At 31.5% G+C, this 17,054-nt stretch overlaps 1 protein-coding gene across 1 annotated transcript in view; it reads left to right on the top strand.

Moving 5' to 3' along the window:
- The window catches only part of LOC148305763 (whirlin-like), a 74,283-nt gene extending 57,486 nt beyond the window's left edge, over nucleotides 1-16,797 (top strand). Inside the window, exons 4-11 of the mRNA XM_088266194.1 lie at nucleotides 4,577-4,795; nucleotides 6,434-6,559; nucleotides 7,292-7,470; nucleotides 9,864-10,056; nucleotides 10,717-10,821; nucleotides 12,792-12,881; nucleotides 16,057-16,160; nucleotides 16,745-16,797. Of these exons, the coding sequence (XP_088122320.1) occupies nucleotides 4,577-4,795; nucleotides 6,434-6,559; nucleotides 7,292-7,470; nucleotides 9,864-10,056; nucleotides 10,717-10,821; nucleotides 12,792-12,881; nucleotides 16,057-16,160; nucleotides 16,745-16,790 (1,062 nt within the window). The 3' untranslated portion in view covers nucleotides 16,791-16,797. The remainder of the gene's footprint in view (nucleotides 1-4,576; nucleotides 4,796-6,433; nucleotides 6,560-7,291; nucleotides 7,471-9,863; nucleotides 10,057-10,716; nucleotides 10,822-12,791; nucleotides 12,882-16,056; nucleotides 16,161-16,744) is intronic.
- Nucleotides 16,798-17,054: the final 257 nt, after the last annotated feature.

Below are 17,054 nucleotides of genomic sequence, written 5' to 3'. Positions count from 1 at the left end.
CTCCACATGTCCAAACCATCTCAACACACCTTTCTTAATTTTATCGATAATGCTTATCTCAGCCTTACATTCTTTCCTTATTTCATCATTCGAACATCTATCAAACATCGTTTTGCCACACATTCGTCTGAGCGATCGCATTTCGACTGCATTCAGTCTGCTTTCATCCTTCTTTTGCCAACTCCATGCTTCGCTTCCATACATAAGGGTTGGAACCAGAACTCCATTGTGTACTGCCAGTTTAGCTTCCGCTGATAGATTTTTATTTGCTAAAACTGATTTTAGTGCACCATTCACTCTGTTCCCAGCATTCACTCTCCTTTCTATGTCTTTATCAATCTTTCCATCCCTAGAAAACATACTACCCAAATATATGAAATCATCTACCTGTTCCAAAATCTCCCCATTTACCAATATTTCACACTCAGATCTACATTCATCTCTTTCAAAAACCATGATTTTGGATTTGCTAACATTCATCAATAAATCACTTTCCTTGCACACATTATACACTTTTGTCACCAACGTTTGCAGGTCTTCTTTGCTATTGGCAAGAAGAACAATATTACTTGGAGCATTTTAATTTTGCTACTAATCCCCTCAAATTTACATATGTATAATTACCACTGCATTTATTTTTGTCCTTTTCAATAGATACTCGTACATATTCAAGCCACATTAGGCGTACCTCAACGATTAAAACTACTTTTATGAACATTATGATTATTTACAATAACATAAATATCATATTTCGTAAAATCGATCAATATATAAAAGATATTTCAATATATCAATTGTAAATTGCCAACATTTTATTCTCTCTGATAGCAAACAAATATTTTTCATCGTATTTGAAAAAAAAACGAGTTTCTAAAGCAATCAATTTAGTTTATTATTAAAACATTATGCTATTGTATTATCTTTTAACACCATTTCGGAATTTTATTTTATTTTTAATATTTTATCTAAAAACGAAGTCTCTTGGAAGCAAAACAGTAATGCTTTTCATCATGACTTATGCAAGCCCCATTTCCGGATGTCCGGAGTAGAAAAGAGCTAGTTAAGAGAGTTTAGAATGATTGGATTATTCCGCCTCGTGATATGTTCGCCTCGTAACTCAATTAGTCTGAAGAAACTGGAGCACTCCAGCAAAAGGTAAACCTGATATTTTTGACGTCACATATTACCGCCTACATATTATGAGTATGTAGTCGTTCCATTCCGGGCCATTCGAATACTTTCATTCCTGCATATATGTATACTTATATTATATATAAATATGTAAAACATGCAGTAGTATATTGACAGTTGAACTAATTTAAACTATTATTACAAAGATAATGAGTTAAAAAATTTCGTTTGGTTTTTATTTATTATATTACACGTTTGAAAGTATTCTTGAGACTCACGTGGAGTAACAATTATGTACTTTAAGTAATGACATACCAATGGCCTTTTAAAATGACCATTTTAGACACTATGTAAAATTTGCCATTGTATCCTTGATTGACAAACATTTACATAATTCATATATTGAAAGATGTTTTTGTCAGTTAATACAAAAACGAACTATTTTCACATAAAAATTTTAGTGCTGCGATCTGTCTACTAAAATTGTAAGTCAAGTAAATAGAACTGAAAAGTTTATTTGTGTTTTATGTGAGATTTGGGTTTTATGATTATTTTAGAAGAACCGTAGAACGGGGAGAAGTGGGTGGTACTGAGGAAAAGACGGCGGTCTGTCATATTTATTATCGACTTCTTTCCCCTCTCTCAAACTACCGTAGAACGGGGCTACTTGAACTTTGATGTGTTCCTTGAGCCCAGTACAAAAAAATAAATAAATCTGTATTTGGTCTACAATAATAAACGTATCGACATGATTCATTGACAGGTGACACTTATTGTCACGATAATACGATCAATACCGCGATCTAAATAAAAAAAAATGTACTGGGCTCAAGTAACACATCAAAGTTCAAGTAGCCCCGTTCTACTGTAGTTTGAGAGAGAGGAAAGAAGTCGATAATAAATATGACAGACCGACGTCTTTTCCTCAGTACCACCCACTTCTCCATGGTAGGTACTTTAGGTCAAAATATTTAAAAAGTTTATCTTTAAATTCGAGAAAACAAAATTAAAAAATAATGAAATTTACTCTGAAATTTCTGCGTGGGAGTAGCGAGAATAATAAACGGTAGTATTTCGAACATTCAAAATTACGACCCGATAAAATTTCAATTAAACCTACCTTTCCGTAGTTTGTAAACCGGCGGTGAACTTTGTATGCGGTAAAAATATTGGCGATGTCTAGGCTAGGCGGGAGTACTGGTAAGGGTTGGGCGGGGAATGACGGTCACAAAGGGGTGAGAAGGGGATTGGCGCTCATGGACCGTTACCTCCGTGAGCTTATTTAATTATCTGCACTAAAAAAAGGAAATGTCGATCAAACGATGCCTTGCTATGATTGCCAATTATCAGATTCCCCTAAGCGTATCTCCGACATAGCTACTATGTTGGCTGTGGGAGACCTGTAACTATTTTTTCAATTATCGTTTATACTACATATGTACATTACAAAATAGTATTTCAGATGTGCATATTGAATGCTTTATGAATTATTTAACGACGACTTCATTCATAGATAAATATGTAAAAAATTAAATATTTACGTATTCAGTGTTAATTTTTTCAAACATATACAATGCTCGATAATCATCCACGTAGAATTTAGAATGTTCGAAAATCATCCACGGAGTAGGGTGAAAGTTTTTTTCTATTTTAATTTTTTAAATTTTATTGGTAAACACCAACACTTCTTAAAATCTATTGTGACATGCGTTTCGATGCGTTCCGTGTCATTTTCAAACATCGATGTTTGAAATTGATATGAAATGCATTAAAACACGTATCACAATTAATTTCAAGAAAAAGTGGTATTTACCGAGTAAAATTTTAATTCAAAATAGATGGATGTTACCACAAAATGACGAGTCAATTAATAAAAAAATAGTTTTTTTGGTATGGTTTAAAAAAGTGATAGAGTTCATTAAGTGATTGTATTCTAAAGGATATAATAAATTTAGAGTCTAAGATAACAAACCATTGAGCAATGAACGTGAAAACCTAATGTTCTTATTTCATTTCAGATTAGGTAGATTTTTAAAAATTTAATTATTTTATGTTGTATTTATAAATTTTTTTTTTTGGTAAATCTATTGTTTCTATCTTATTTTTCACTTCATTTTCTGGGACATTAAGTATTTATTTATATGTGTATTTATTTATTATTTCCCTTGAGGTTTAGTTAACGGTCCATTAAATATTGAATTTCATAAGAATGATATCACTAATTTTGCAAATAGGTATATTATTAAGTAAAAATAAGTAGTAATTTTCAACGAACCTTTTTCTTTACCCCAATTTATAACGGGCGAATCTCCACCATTTTATTTGTATAATTATTCATTTCAAATAAAATTAACATAGTCTCTTTACAAATTTGTAAATTCTTGTTGTTGACAGTGTATAAATATATTCATTCTCTGTTGTATAAATTCAAAATCCAAAGTTTGCCAGTTTCTCACGAGTAGACATTCATTTGCATTAAAATTCGCCGAAATGAACAGTTGAAAATCCAATTCCATTCCTTTGATTGCTTCCGCATGAGCTCAAAGGAAATGTAATTTTCGGACACAAATGGGGGATATTGGGCCTCATGGAAATTCCACCTAGCCGTCACTTCGGAACCCATATATTCTTCATTGCCCTTTGTATCTTATATCTTATATCCCAATACCGTATATCTACGGGGAAACGAAAAACTCAAATTCTTTTTCGATACGAGAATTTGCTTAATTACAAATTTTGCATTCTTTAATTTCCCATTTCAACATTATATTAATTTCCTGATGTATGGGGGGGGGAATGGTACCAACGGAGAGAGGTATTAAATACAATCCTCTTGTTTTTATTGACAAAAGATAAAAATAAATAGTAAACAAGAACTTTTGTCTGCCTCCGTAGTGTAATGGACAGCATGCTCGGCTACCGTTCTGTAGGTCCCGAGTTCGATTCCCAGGGGGGTTCAAATAAATATAAGTGATTTTCCACTGTAATATTTATTCAATATTACCCTGGACTGGTACCTGAAGCGAAGGGCTGATCACCTTTCCTTCATGTGTAAAAACGATCAAGATAACACTGCGTTATATGACGCAGTGCCCTATGCACCATTTGGGTGCGGATAAGGGTTTTATTATTTTATTAAACAAGAAACGAAAATATTGATAAATAGTAAATATTTTGTCCGTCTCTGTAGTGTAGTGGTTAGGATATCTGGATACCGTGATAGAGGTCCCAGGTACGATTCCCAGGGGGGTCAAAATAAATTTGGGTGATTTTCACCTTCAGATTTATTTAAATCACCCTGGAAGCGCTTTGCTGATCACCTTGCCTTCGTGCAATTGACGATCAAAATAGCACTGCGTCGATACCATGCAATGCTTTGTACACCATTGGGTACGCGTAAGGTTTAGAAGAAGAAGAAGAAATAATAAATGTTTTGCTTTTACAGATGCTTAAATCCTGTCGCCAGCTGAGCATGACGGTGCGAAGTCCTTCGGGCAGCTGCGGGTTCGGGCCCCAGAGGCAGACCTGCTCGTGGATGGACCGGCAGGGGAGGCCCGTGTCGCCCCCGCTGGAGTACCAGCGCGCCGCCCCGCCGCCGCCGCCCCCGCCGCGCCCCACCCTCCCGGGATCCAGATCCAGCAGTAAGGACAGAAGCATACGAAGGGTGAGCACTTACTGACAATGCCAATAACAATTTCACTGACAATGCCAATAACAATTTCACTGACAATGCCAATAACACTTTCACTGACAATGCCAATAACAATTTCACTGACAATGCCAATAACAATTTCACTGACAGTGCCAATAAAAATTTCACTGACAATGCCAACAACAATTTCACTGACAATGCCGATAACAATCTTACTGATAATGTCGATCACAATGTGGCTGATAATGTCCATGACAATCGCGTTGACAATATCATTCATTTTCCATTTATTTTGCTGCATGTTTCTTCTAAACCACGTGTGCCTTAAGTCGATAATTGAGACTTAAAAGAAACGATTTTTTATACAGTGAACGGTTCTTACTATTTGATTTTTTTTTTTTAAATTTACAATAAATTATTAAAATTGTTGATTAAATTAAAGATGATAAAGTGAAATAAAATAGAGATATGTTATCAATTTTTTTTACCAACGGGATTTTACATACGAGATGTAAATAGAAAACTACAAAATAAAAATTTCAAATAAAACATATACTTACTTATCTACATTTTTGAAAATATGACTCGATCATCCATTGATCTGAGTTTCAATAAATGGCTTAAATTATACAGTATGTACAGTTCATATGTAAGTTTCTCTTCCAAAAAGCATCCAATTATTTTAATCTGTTCCTTTGATGTTTACCCTTCCCTCAATATATTGTAGATACGACTGTTGTGCAAAAACTCCCTTTTCTTCAAAACAACTTTTTTTTTAGGATATATTTTTGATTAAAAGAAAGTACAATTTAAATTACATCAGTTTTGAGATATATATATATATATTTTTTAAAACCTTACAAAGTCATTGAAGATTTTTTTTAATAATCTACATACAAAATATTCATTGCATTCATTATATTAGGATAAACCATTTGAATACATTAAAAATGTGGAGTCTTAACATTTTTTTGACTCCTCAAAATATTTTTAAGAATCAAATATTTTTATGAATTAACTGCTAGTCAGTGTTGCCACATAAAAAAACATACTATGCAGTTATTCTATATTGAGATGCTTAAGTTATATATTTCGCGAGATACATCTAGTGTCCTTTGGTATATTCGTTCACAATTTGATGCAGTATCGCAATTTGAATACTTCTAAAAGGAATTCATTCACGAGTGACAGCATCTTAGGAAAGCGGAAAATTATTAAAATATCTCCTTTGAAAAGGGTTGTCGTTTAACTTGCCTGGGACTTTATCCTGTAACGTAAAAGGTTTCTTAAAAGAAAGTATCTTATTTTTTATATCACATTTACTTTAAAGGATTTTATCATTTAACGTTGTACTTCCTGAACGTTTTTTTTATGTTTTTTATGTTTTTCAACGTTTGTTTTTTTAACCTTTTATTATTTGCTCTTTTTGCTTATCAATTCTCGATTCAATGGGCAATACTTGGGTTTTTAAGAACATTATTGCAAATAAACAATACACATTTTGCTATAAATGTTAGTTCTTAATAAATACAATCAAAATACTGTATTTACATGACTAACCAATCAATAAATTGACTTTTTTTATTATGTCTAAAAAAAAATCGTAGTGTGATAAGGAGACCTGATCAAGAGTTCAATTATTTGTTGCAGGTGGACTTGTGTATAGAACCAGGACAATCATTAGGACTTATGATCAGAGGAGGACTCGAATACAATCTCGGGATATTCATCACGGGAGTGGACAAGGATTCTGTGGCTGACAGAGCTGGCCTGATGGTAAACATTTACAATGATTTATTTATTTTATATGGATTTTTTAAAACCATTTCCACAAATCAGTAATGTGTGAAGATTTCTTCATTTTAACCATATATATATATATATATATATATTTATATTTATATATATATATATATATATATATATATATATATATATATATATATATATATACATATGTATATATATATAAATATATATATATATATATATATATATATATATATATATATATATATATATATATACATATATATATATATATATATAAATATATAATTTTTTGACATCTCAAAATAGATGAAGAAAAATATGGAAGTCTGGGCTTTAACGGGGCTTGCGACCGTCATAGGCAGGTTTAAGTTTCACTTTACACACGTGTAACACACAAGCTAGGACACGAAATGCCGAACCCTCTTTTATAGGAACGGAAAGTCTATTGATGACAGTCAACAGTCCATCTTTTCCTGAGGAGTTTTACGTGGTTTCCTCCCAGCAATGAACAAATGCAGAGTTCCTGATTGGCCCACACTGGATTATCCCTCCTGTTCCAACACAGATTTAAATAAAAATATCTTAATTTAGTAAGAAGAAACAAAATTCCACTTAATGATATGTAAACCTTGTACATAATAAGCAAGGTAAACGCGATTCCTGTCTAAAAATACATTCTTACTTTAGTTGCCGATGCCTACGTTTAGTTCTCGATGCCTACTTTTGTTTTCATAGATCGGAGACCAGATTCTAGAAGTGAATGGACAGTCGTTTCTGGATGTGACGCACGACGAGGCGGTAAACCAACTCAAGTTCCACAAGAGGATGTCGCTCCTGGTGAGAGATGTCGGGAAGGTTCCACACTCCTGTACGGCCTACGACCACGACGCCTGGGAGCCACTGAGTCCACCTGGGTAAACTGAATTTTTGTAAACTTGTACTTCAAAAATATTTACAAGAGTTTAACAATAACAAATATAAAAATCATCGCGTATTCCAAAAATGTACTAAAATAGTAACTTATATAATTTAATATAATAAAACACACAGTAATATAATATAATATAATAGTCACTACCGTAGAACGGGGCTACTTGAACTTTGATGTGTTACTTGAGCCCAGTACAAAAAAGAGATTTTAATCTGTATTTGGTCTACAATAATGAACGTAAGGTGACAATAAGTGTAACCTGTCAGGGAAACAATGAATCATGTCGATACGTTCATTATTGTAGACAAAATACAGATCTAAATATTTTTTGTACTGGGCTCAAGTAACACATCTAAGTTCAAGTAGCCCGTTTGGGCTACTTGAACTTTGATGTGTTACTTGACTTAAGTTGACATTTTCAATTGCGGAAAATCTGTGTTGAAAAGTCGAATATGGTCCTCTCAGGATCTTTAGAAAATATGCTTCTCTGCATTGTATGTATGTCCCTACTAGAATTAACACACACACACACACACACACACACACACACACACACACACACACACACACACACACACACACACACACACACACACACACACACACACACACACACACACACACACACACACACACACACACAGACACACACACACACACATTTATTCACTTGCTAGATCTACACTAAATATTTTGTACTAATCTTTATGTTTCTATGGCTAACTATAATGGGCTTGTTTAATGTATATTTTTTAATTGTTTTGTTTTACATATGTTGCTGTAGTTAACCCAAATAATAAAAAAAGAAGAAAAAAAAGAAAAAAAAAAGAGAAAATTAATGTTAAGTAAATCCAATTGTCATTCACCCTTCTATTATGTAAATTCAATGCAAAACTACGAGGCGCTCGAGAGATAAAACGAAAAGAAAGAAGTAGCTGGGTACTTGATTGAGATATTTTAATCACATTTTTCACTAATGACAGTTCTCATTATACCAGCAATTGGCAGAGACGTTTAAAGAAGTGATAAGATATTTCTTGACGTACTTAATGTATATTTGAAACATTCCTTTTCTTTTACTTAATCATTTTAATAGATTTAAGTCATTTTAGATATTACAAACTTGTCCATGTGGTATTGTTAAAACTTTTAAAAACATTGGGTATTTTATTAATTAACCTCTTTTCTAAATGTTCATATAATATACTTATGAAAATATTTTGTGCCGTAATCTTCTCTCGTAACATAAATATTACAATAGTTAAATACAATATACAGACACATAATTATTAAATAAAAACAAACAATAACAAGAGTCCTGAAAATTTCATTTTTTTAGGAAAAGTGGTTTTATCTGTGAATTAGCTTTCTACGACATTTTGAGTGTGTCCAAATACTTGTTCACAAATCTGGATTATCTCCAATTATAGGAGTTATTTTTCATATTATTTTTTGATATCTCATCGAAGATGAAGAAGAATATGGAAGTCTTCTGATTAGTTTTCTGATACCATGTATGTATTTAACGTACATTTTTTCAATTGTATTAATTTAATTAAAATTTTGATAAGAACAAGAAATAACACTAATTTTAAATAATTAATTTAGTTTTACAACCATCCAGACTCCCTCACATTGCATTGCACAGCCAACTCCAAAGTAAACGACTCCCGGGCAGACCTCCAACGAAATGGATTGACAGCTGCGAATCGACATCGTAGGAGGCTAAACCTTTAAAAACAGGCCACTAGACCTACACCAAGAAGAATATGAAGCAGATATATTTCAAAATACCCTTCTACCTAAAACCATACCAAGTCAGGTGACAGGGTTCCTCTTCGACACGCGATTTCTCATTCCTACTCGCATTCACTCATACTATCGCTGTCATACAGAACGTCTCTTTCTTGAATGTCACTTTCATATATCGCTCACTCCTTTCAAGAACGTCATATATCAAAATTCGTCAATTTTCAGTTGTGCATGTTTTTGGAATGCCAAGAAAATGTTTTATATCCCAGCAAAAGCGGCATTTTTTAAACTTAATTTTTACCCGCTACAGGGCAAAAAGTGTTGTTTTTGCATTTTGAAGAAAAGGTATTGTTTATTTTTTTTTTTTAATAAACTTAATATTTTTCAAATGGAGAAAAAACATTCAGGTTTTACCTATAAAAGATCTGTTGTACAGTAAAAAGTTCAATAAGTGGCTTGATATTTATTTTTAATATATTGTATTATATTTTTAAACTTTAAAAACGATCTATTGAAAAATCAAGTTTTTTGATTAATGGCGTTGTTGAAAGGAGTGAGCGATATATGTATATAAATTAAAATATATATTTCGTATATATTAAAAGAAATGTGTGTTGCCGTCAGGAGCAGGTCGGGCTCGTGCCGCGCACCCCGGAGATCCCCCGCCGCGCAGATGGTGGAGGAGAAGGCGCGCTCCTTGCTGCCCAACAGCGAGTTCCCCACCCTCATGTACTACATGGACGAGTACAGCGGCCGCCAGATGACCGTGGAGGCCTTCGTCACCGTGCTCCTGGAGCTTCTCAACTCCCCCGACAAGGTAGGCTGTCCTAGGAGGTATGAGAGGTATACAGTGGTAAAAACTTATATACCACTCGGTATTTGTCAGACGTCGCATATAAACTTTCACAGACGTCTCGGTGGATGACGTCACAATCAGACATCCTTCCAAATCTGTTGGATTATTATCCACACGTGAAAGGGACTCAAAACCATTGCATATATTTATTATAACCCTTATCCGCACCTAATGGTGCATAGGTCACTACATCAAATTGACGCAGTGTTATCTTGATCATTACTTACATGAAGGCAAGGTGATCACTCTTGCGCTTCAGGAACTAGTCCAGGGTAATATTATGTAAATATTACATTGTTAAATCACTAATATTTATTTTCACCCCCCCCCCCACTGGGAATCATTACATCATTACAGTCATTTCCGCTAGTTAAAATGCAAAAATACAATTTAAGACATGAGCACTTATAAAATTCCCTAAGATAAAGGGGTACCTATGTCAACGTAGTAACGGGGGGTTTGCTGTAAAATGTATTGTTAAAATGTGGTTCGCAAATTTTACTTATGAATAACCTCCAGTACCTCGTCTACATTACGTGAACAAGTTTTTAACGTAATGTAATAACTGCTGTGCGTAATTCTAAAATCGTTATAAACGTACAAATGTATTCTTTTGTTCAGTTCACCCTTATGACGGAGTTGAGAGAAGTAATCGCCCCCGAAGATAGGTCCAGATTTGATGAGCTAGTTTATAGAAGAGATTTTTCAATGGACCATCACGTTCGAGTAAGTTTTATTGCTTTTTTACTTACACCCTTTTGAAAACTCCGAGAAAATCTGATTTATGATTCTACTCCTACCGAAATATATTTCAATAAATCACTCAAATGATATATCCAGCATTTCAGTTTTGCAAGTTAAAAATAAATATTTTTTCAATTTGTAATTTTGTATTTTCATTAAATTGACTGAAATTAAGCTAATAGTATTTTTTATTATTATTAAATACAAAATTTAAGAACAAGATAACATTTTTTTAAATTTCCTTCAAAACCGAGACAGCTTTCACCAAAAATACTAAATAGTAGAATCATAAATCATGTTTTACTTGATTTGTTAAAAAAATCTCCTCAAGAAATACAATTGAATACAAAAAATCTTTTTTGACTTATTTAATATTTGAGGTTTAATAAGTTTAATGTAAAATTATAAGTGCTTTTAAATTTCAAAATAACTTACATTAAAAGTTGTTTTGAAATTGTAAATATTTTTCAAATCTTCGCTTTATTACAAACTTTCAAATTTTATCAGCTTATTCGCATGTTACGCTAACAATTTAACATTCAAATTAACATTTTCCAGCAGTAACTTGATGCTTCTAACTACGTTTAAAACAAATATAATAGTTATACTGTAATTTTAGACTAAAATTTTACCTTCCTTTATTGCACGTGTTTCGAACAAACACTAACTGAATAACGTGGAGTCGAATATCTTCTTGCTTCGTTTATATTATAATATTATTATATTTCTAACTCTTAAAAGCCTGATATCTGCGGTTTCCGTGATTTAGTGGAGTAAGGAAGCAAAGGTCAAAGAATTCGACTGAAATAAAGGGGACTTTATTTCATTCCCTTGGGTATAAATATTCGATTTGTTTAAAATTTTAAAGTGACTTTGAAAGCACGTAACCAACCAACCTTCCTATCCTTTTGTATAAAATTTTATATAAATAATCAATATAAATCATTACGATATTTTGCAATTTCATAATAATATATCGATTTTAATTTACTACACTGACACTATCACGTGGAAATCAGGCTTTGTCTTAAATAGAGTACCTACTTTAAAATAACCGCTCATAAATTTAGATTTTACAGTAATTCCTCATTATCCGTCGAATTCTAATCCGCGATTTAGATTATCCGTATTTTTTAAATGACATTACAAATAAAATAATGATTATGATTTATTTTTTCTATCCATGTAGCAGAATAAAAGTGTTAAAGACGAACACCTCGTTTAAACGACATAAGATGTTTTCAAAGTCTCATATTACCTTTTAAATTTTGTAAAATGTTTTGAAAGTAAATTGAGCAAATCAAATTAAGAAAGTAAATTTTTTAACAAAAATGTTAATAATATTAGTATAGAACCACCAGAGATTTTTTACCTACCGGTTTCGAGACGTACCGGTCTTCGTCAGGACAATCACTACAACAGCATGCAATCAATATTACCCGTCACCCCCATAGCACTATTCACACACTTACAACAATACAAAATGTTGATCACATACAATTTTGGTCGACCCTGGGACCAACATGCACTAGGGGTTGCAGAACAAACATGCACTAAGAGCCGAGGTCTGACACCCACTAGGTATGTTAGTTAAAGTACAATCAAAAGAAATCTCGGTGAGTGGTTATATAATAATATTACTAACATTTTTGTAAAAAAATATAAAAGATAAAATGATTAGCCACAAAGTAAATGCTTTAAATATTAATAATATTGAGAATATAAGAAAATCTCCATTTAAAACTAGCATTATTTTCGTATTGATTTTAGTATCGTATTTTCTTACATTGTATTTTCTGCAATTTTGTTATCCGCGACACCATGGTAGAGCTCTAAGATAGAATTCTACGGATAAGAGGGATTACTGTTTTACGAACTGCAGTAGGACGATAAGCCGATTGATTTGAATGCGCTTTACTTTTTAATTCCTCACCCGCCTTACACGGCTACAGAGAAAAGGGGTCATGGAGAACAATCACCACCATCATCATCATCATCACCCCATGATGATGTCATCAACAATGCATGATCTGCAAGCGCCGGTAAGTTCCGCTTATCACAATTTGCCTAACACCGAAACTCGTGGCGTAACAGAATGGGTGCAAATGACAAAACGACCTGACGAAACCCGATTCGAAACACGTTAATCAATTTTGTTACGTCACTGTAAACGCGTATTTCCGATGTAAGGTCACTCGATTTATTTCCCTTTCCGCTGTATTTTTTTTCCATTTTATTAATTTATTTTTGATTATTTTGTTTTTCCACAATTGTACTGCATTTCGATAAATCCACGTTTAAAGTATTTAAAATAAATAAGCACTTACGGTTTTTTCACTGCTTTTTCCATTACATGATAAATTTTACAATCTTATTGAAAATTTTTACTTATTTGAGTAATATACCTTTCGTCTTGATTTAAAAAAATATTTTAGCTTTGATACAATACCCCGCATCGCTTATTTATTGAATATACATAATACAATACAACATCAAAAATGTATAAAATACATGTCTACGTCAAAATGTGTATCTATAATTAGAAGCTTTGCAGGAAAGTTAAACGAGTTAAGCTTAGATATAGCTTATGGTGTTCTCTGAACAATATACCATATTTGTCGTTTGTGTAAAAAGTGCCACTTACAAGATTCATTATGTTTAGTATGACTCAAACGTTTTATTGTCATATGTACTTTAATCAGCGATAAAACCGTTTGTATATATATATATATATATATATATATATATATATATATATATATATATATATATATATATATATATATATATATATATATATATATATATATATATATATATATATATATATATATATATATATATATATATATATATATATATATATATATATATATATATATAAATATATATCAGGCTGTACTAAATTGATAAGAAATTAACCACAGGCATTAAGTATAATTTAAGTATTGAAAATGTCTGGTGTACACCTAGAAACTAAATATTTTATTCTCTAACTTTAAACATTTAGACAATAATTTTCTGCCTTCTATGGTATGTACATAAATACAAAATAAGAAAATGCAACGTTGTTGAACTGAGTTGATAAGCATTAATTTAATTTGTCAGAGTTTACTCTGGAAAATGTATTATATATTCTTCTTATGATTTAATTTAAACAGCACTTAATGTATCATATCGACACAGTGTCATATTGATCGTTATTAAGAAAAAGCTAGTCCTGCGCTTCAGGTACCAGTCGAAGGTGATATTTTTTGATGATTTTTTGTTGAAAAATCACTGTTAAGTCATTTTGAATATCCTGGCAATTAAACTTTGAACTTCCAGAAAGGTAGCCATACGCGCTTACTACCACAATAAGAAGGCAGATGATGTATACTTCGGATTAAAAAAATAAATTGATTTGAGCTAAACGGTTGATATATTGTAGATAATAAATTTTTTTATGATTGTATGAAATGTTTGCGAAAATATGTAAGTCATTTTTATACAAAACAGTTGTAAGTAACATTAGTCTATAAGTGAATACATTTGAAATATCAAAAAATACTTTTGTATAAACCTGTTGATATTTTTATTCGTTTGCGATTTTAAATATGCCAATGAATTAAGTCGTTTTATAATTTTTTCGGCATTAGTATAGTAATTCTGTAAAAAGTAAACAAATTTTATAGTATAACCTCAACTACAAATTTAATTCGGTGCTTAATGAAGGGACTTCCATATATAATAATTACCACACTATGTATGCAAATGTAATAACATGTTAATATCGAGAATGGTGAGAATAAGTAGGGATTAACATACATATCGATGAATTGTTTGGGTTGGGTTCGTTAACCTGTCTTCGACTCTAAATACCCATATAGTAATTTTATTTATTATTTCAATAAAGTTTTTTGATGTTGATTAACAAAATTATTCTTGGAATAAACATGTAAATATTAAATTATATTCAAAAATCTTTGTTTTATGAAACCAACATTTTTTTTAAATCGCTTGAAGTAAATCGTTTATTCAAATTAAGTCGATAAGCTTATTAAGCAGAAGACCTTGTCACCTAAAAAAGGTTTGTTTTTTATCTTTTACTGTGGGGTTACAGAAAGTAATAAGTCTATTTATCAGTATAGACGTCACACATTGGTGACATACATTATTGTATATTGGAGCGTGTATAGAAAACAATTGGGAGTTTTCCTGAAACTCTTTACTCATATTGCTTGACGCACATCTGAAGCCATCGATCACTCTAAGCATGTTATATTTCAGAAGTAATTTGATCCATTTTTTCTAATATTTATATCTCTTTTCCAGTCCTCTTTGTAGTCTTTACACAATATCTAAGAATTATAGTCATAATATCAATTTTATATTGTAGAAAAAGTAGATAATAATGTAAGTAATCATTTTTCGTAATATTTTATTTTTCTGAGAGAAAGTTGTCCAAGATTTTTATTAAGCTTAAAAGACTTTTTACATGTTTTAAATATGGAAGTCTTTTAGCATAAAATTTCTTGAATATATAAAAAGAAAACATTTTAGACAAGCCATAAATTTTAATTGTAGTGTTGCGAGTATTTTCAAACTTAACGTTTTTTCATAATATTAAATAGAAATTAGTTAATTTTTTTAATGTAAATATAGAAATATATAGAAATGTTGATAAAGATAGTTTTTTGAGATTTAAACTATATTTCCCTTAAACTTTCTATTTAATAACTTATTTTGCTTACATGAAATGTATTGTTAATTTAATATTTTTTAATCTATTTTTACTAACATTATTAAGGAATTAATTTTTAAAAAGCATGTTCAAAAACATAAGAGAATCTGAAATAAAAGAAGTCTTTTTTGTATGTAAAAATCATTTTAGAATATGTAATGTCTGTAAAGTTAATCTTTTGAAAAAATATTTTGTATTAGAAAGTGTTAGTCTTATTCATATTATTACACCTAAAACAGTTTTTTTTTCGTAAGTCGGCTCGTGGTATCTTTAAGAGACACATATCGCATTGACTACAATTCTGTATGTGTACAATTAGTAGGTAATTATCTATTATGCCTATACATTCTACATATACCTAGATTCATACCTTAACCCGCCACGCAATAGATACCTACGAATTAATCGTCATAAAGCGCTTTCCTGTATGCTCGTTCCCAACGCACATAATTTGGGGGTGGAATGATGTTGTGAAATTGTTTTGGCGACCTCAGGAGGGTAGCGACTTGGAGGGCGCAGCCGCCGCGCCCCCTGCGGACGGAAGGTCGCCCAGCGAAGACTCGGGCCTAGGCCTCCCCACACAAGACCACACCGCCAGGTGAGGCTAAACGCTAATACGGAGCGCACTTTACATTGAATGCACCCTGCTAACCAGGTCTTGTTTTAACGTCCCTCAAATACAGCGAAACATTTTGAAAAAGCTTAAAAATTACCAAATTAAGCCAATACAATTTATGAATTTAAATATTTTCGGAATAGGAAAACGTATTTTTACGATATTAGCTTGTAATCTTGTAGTGTTGTAAATATTTTAAATAAATCCTGAAATCAAATTGATCTTGAAAAAAAGTTATTTTTATCTCTACAATATTACAAAAAAAAACCATTTTAATAGAATCCCATCAATAAATTTTAATGAAACTTTTTTTTCGCTATTCACAAAAAAAGCGAAATGACCGTCAATTTCTGGTATACTTGAATTCAGTGCAGTGCTGAACTAAATTAAATTTGTGTATTTTTGAAAGTATGAAAATAAAAATGAACATTTAAATTACAAATCACGAAAAACGTTTTAAGAAAATCGTATGAATACACAGATTTCTTGTTAAATGTAATTTACTATTGAGTTTTGCATAAAGAGCAACGAAAACATTTAATTTATTCCTTAACAATAAATTTCAGCTTGGAGAATCTTACTTCAAGGATGCCTGTTCAAATAAATATTTGAATGTTAAATGTCGTGCAGCGAAATAAATCAGAATAGTATGAGAAGTGCATCCACTTGGCAAATACTCAAATTTCTAGCTCTTCCAAGTATTTAATACTTCCCGTCGTTTTAATTAAGAGTGGAGAATATTTGCTATCTAGTGTTGCCAGTGCATTCAAATACTAAAAATACAGTAACTAATTCCAATGCAAACTCGTGATAAGAATTAATTTTCTGTATAAATATATTTATGATTAGTTCTGAAAAATTATTCGCATAAATGTA

This window comes from Brachycentrus maculatus, unplaced genomic scaffold (assembly GCF_059751285.1).
Source record: "Brachycentrus maculatus isolate JH-2025_06_01 unplaced genomic scaffold, ASM5975128v1 h1tg000263l, whole genome shotgun sequence".
In the NCBI taxonomy this organism is placed as follows: Eukaryota; Metazoa; Arthropoda; class Insecta; order Trichoptera; family Brachycentridae; genus Brachycentrus; species Brachycentrus maculatus.
The sequence above is the reverse complement of the archived record's forward strand: the minus strand, read 5'-3'. Positions and strand labels throughout refer to the sequence as shown.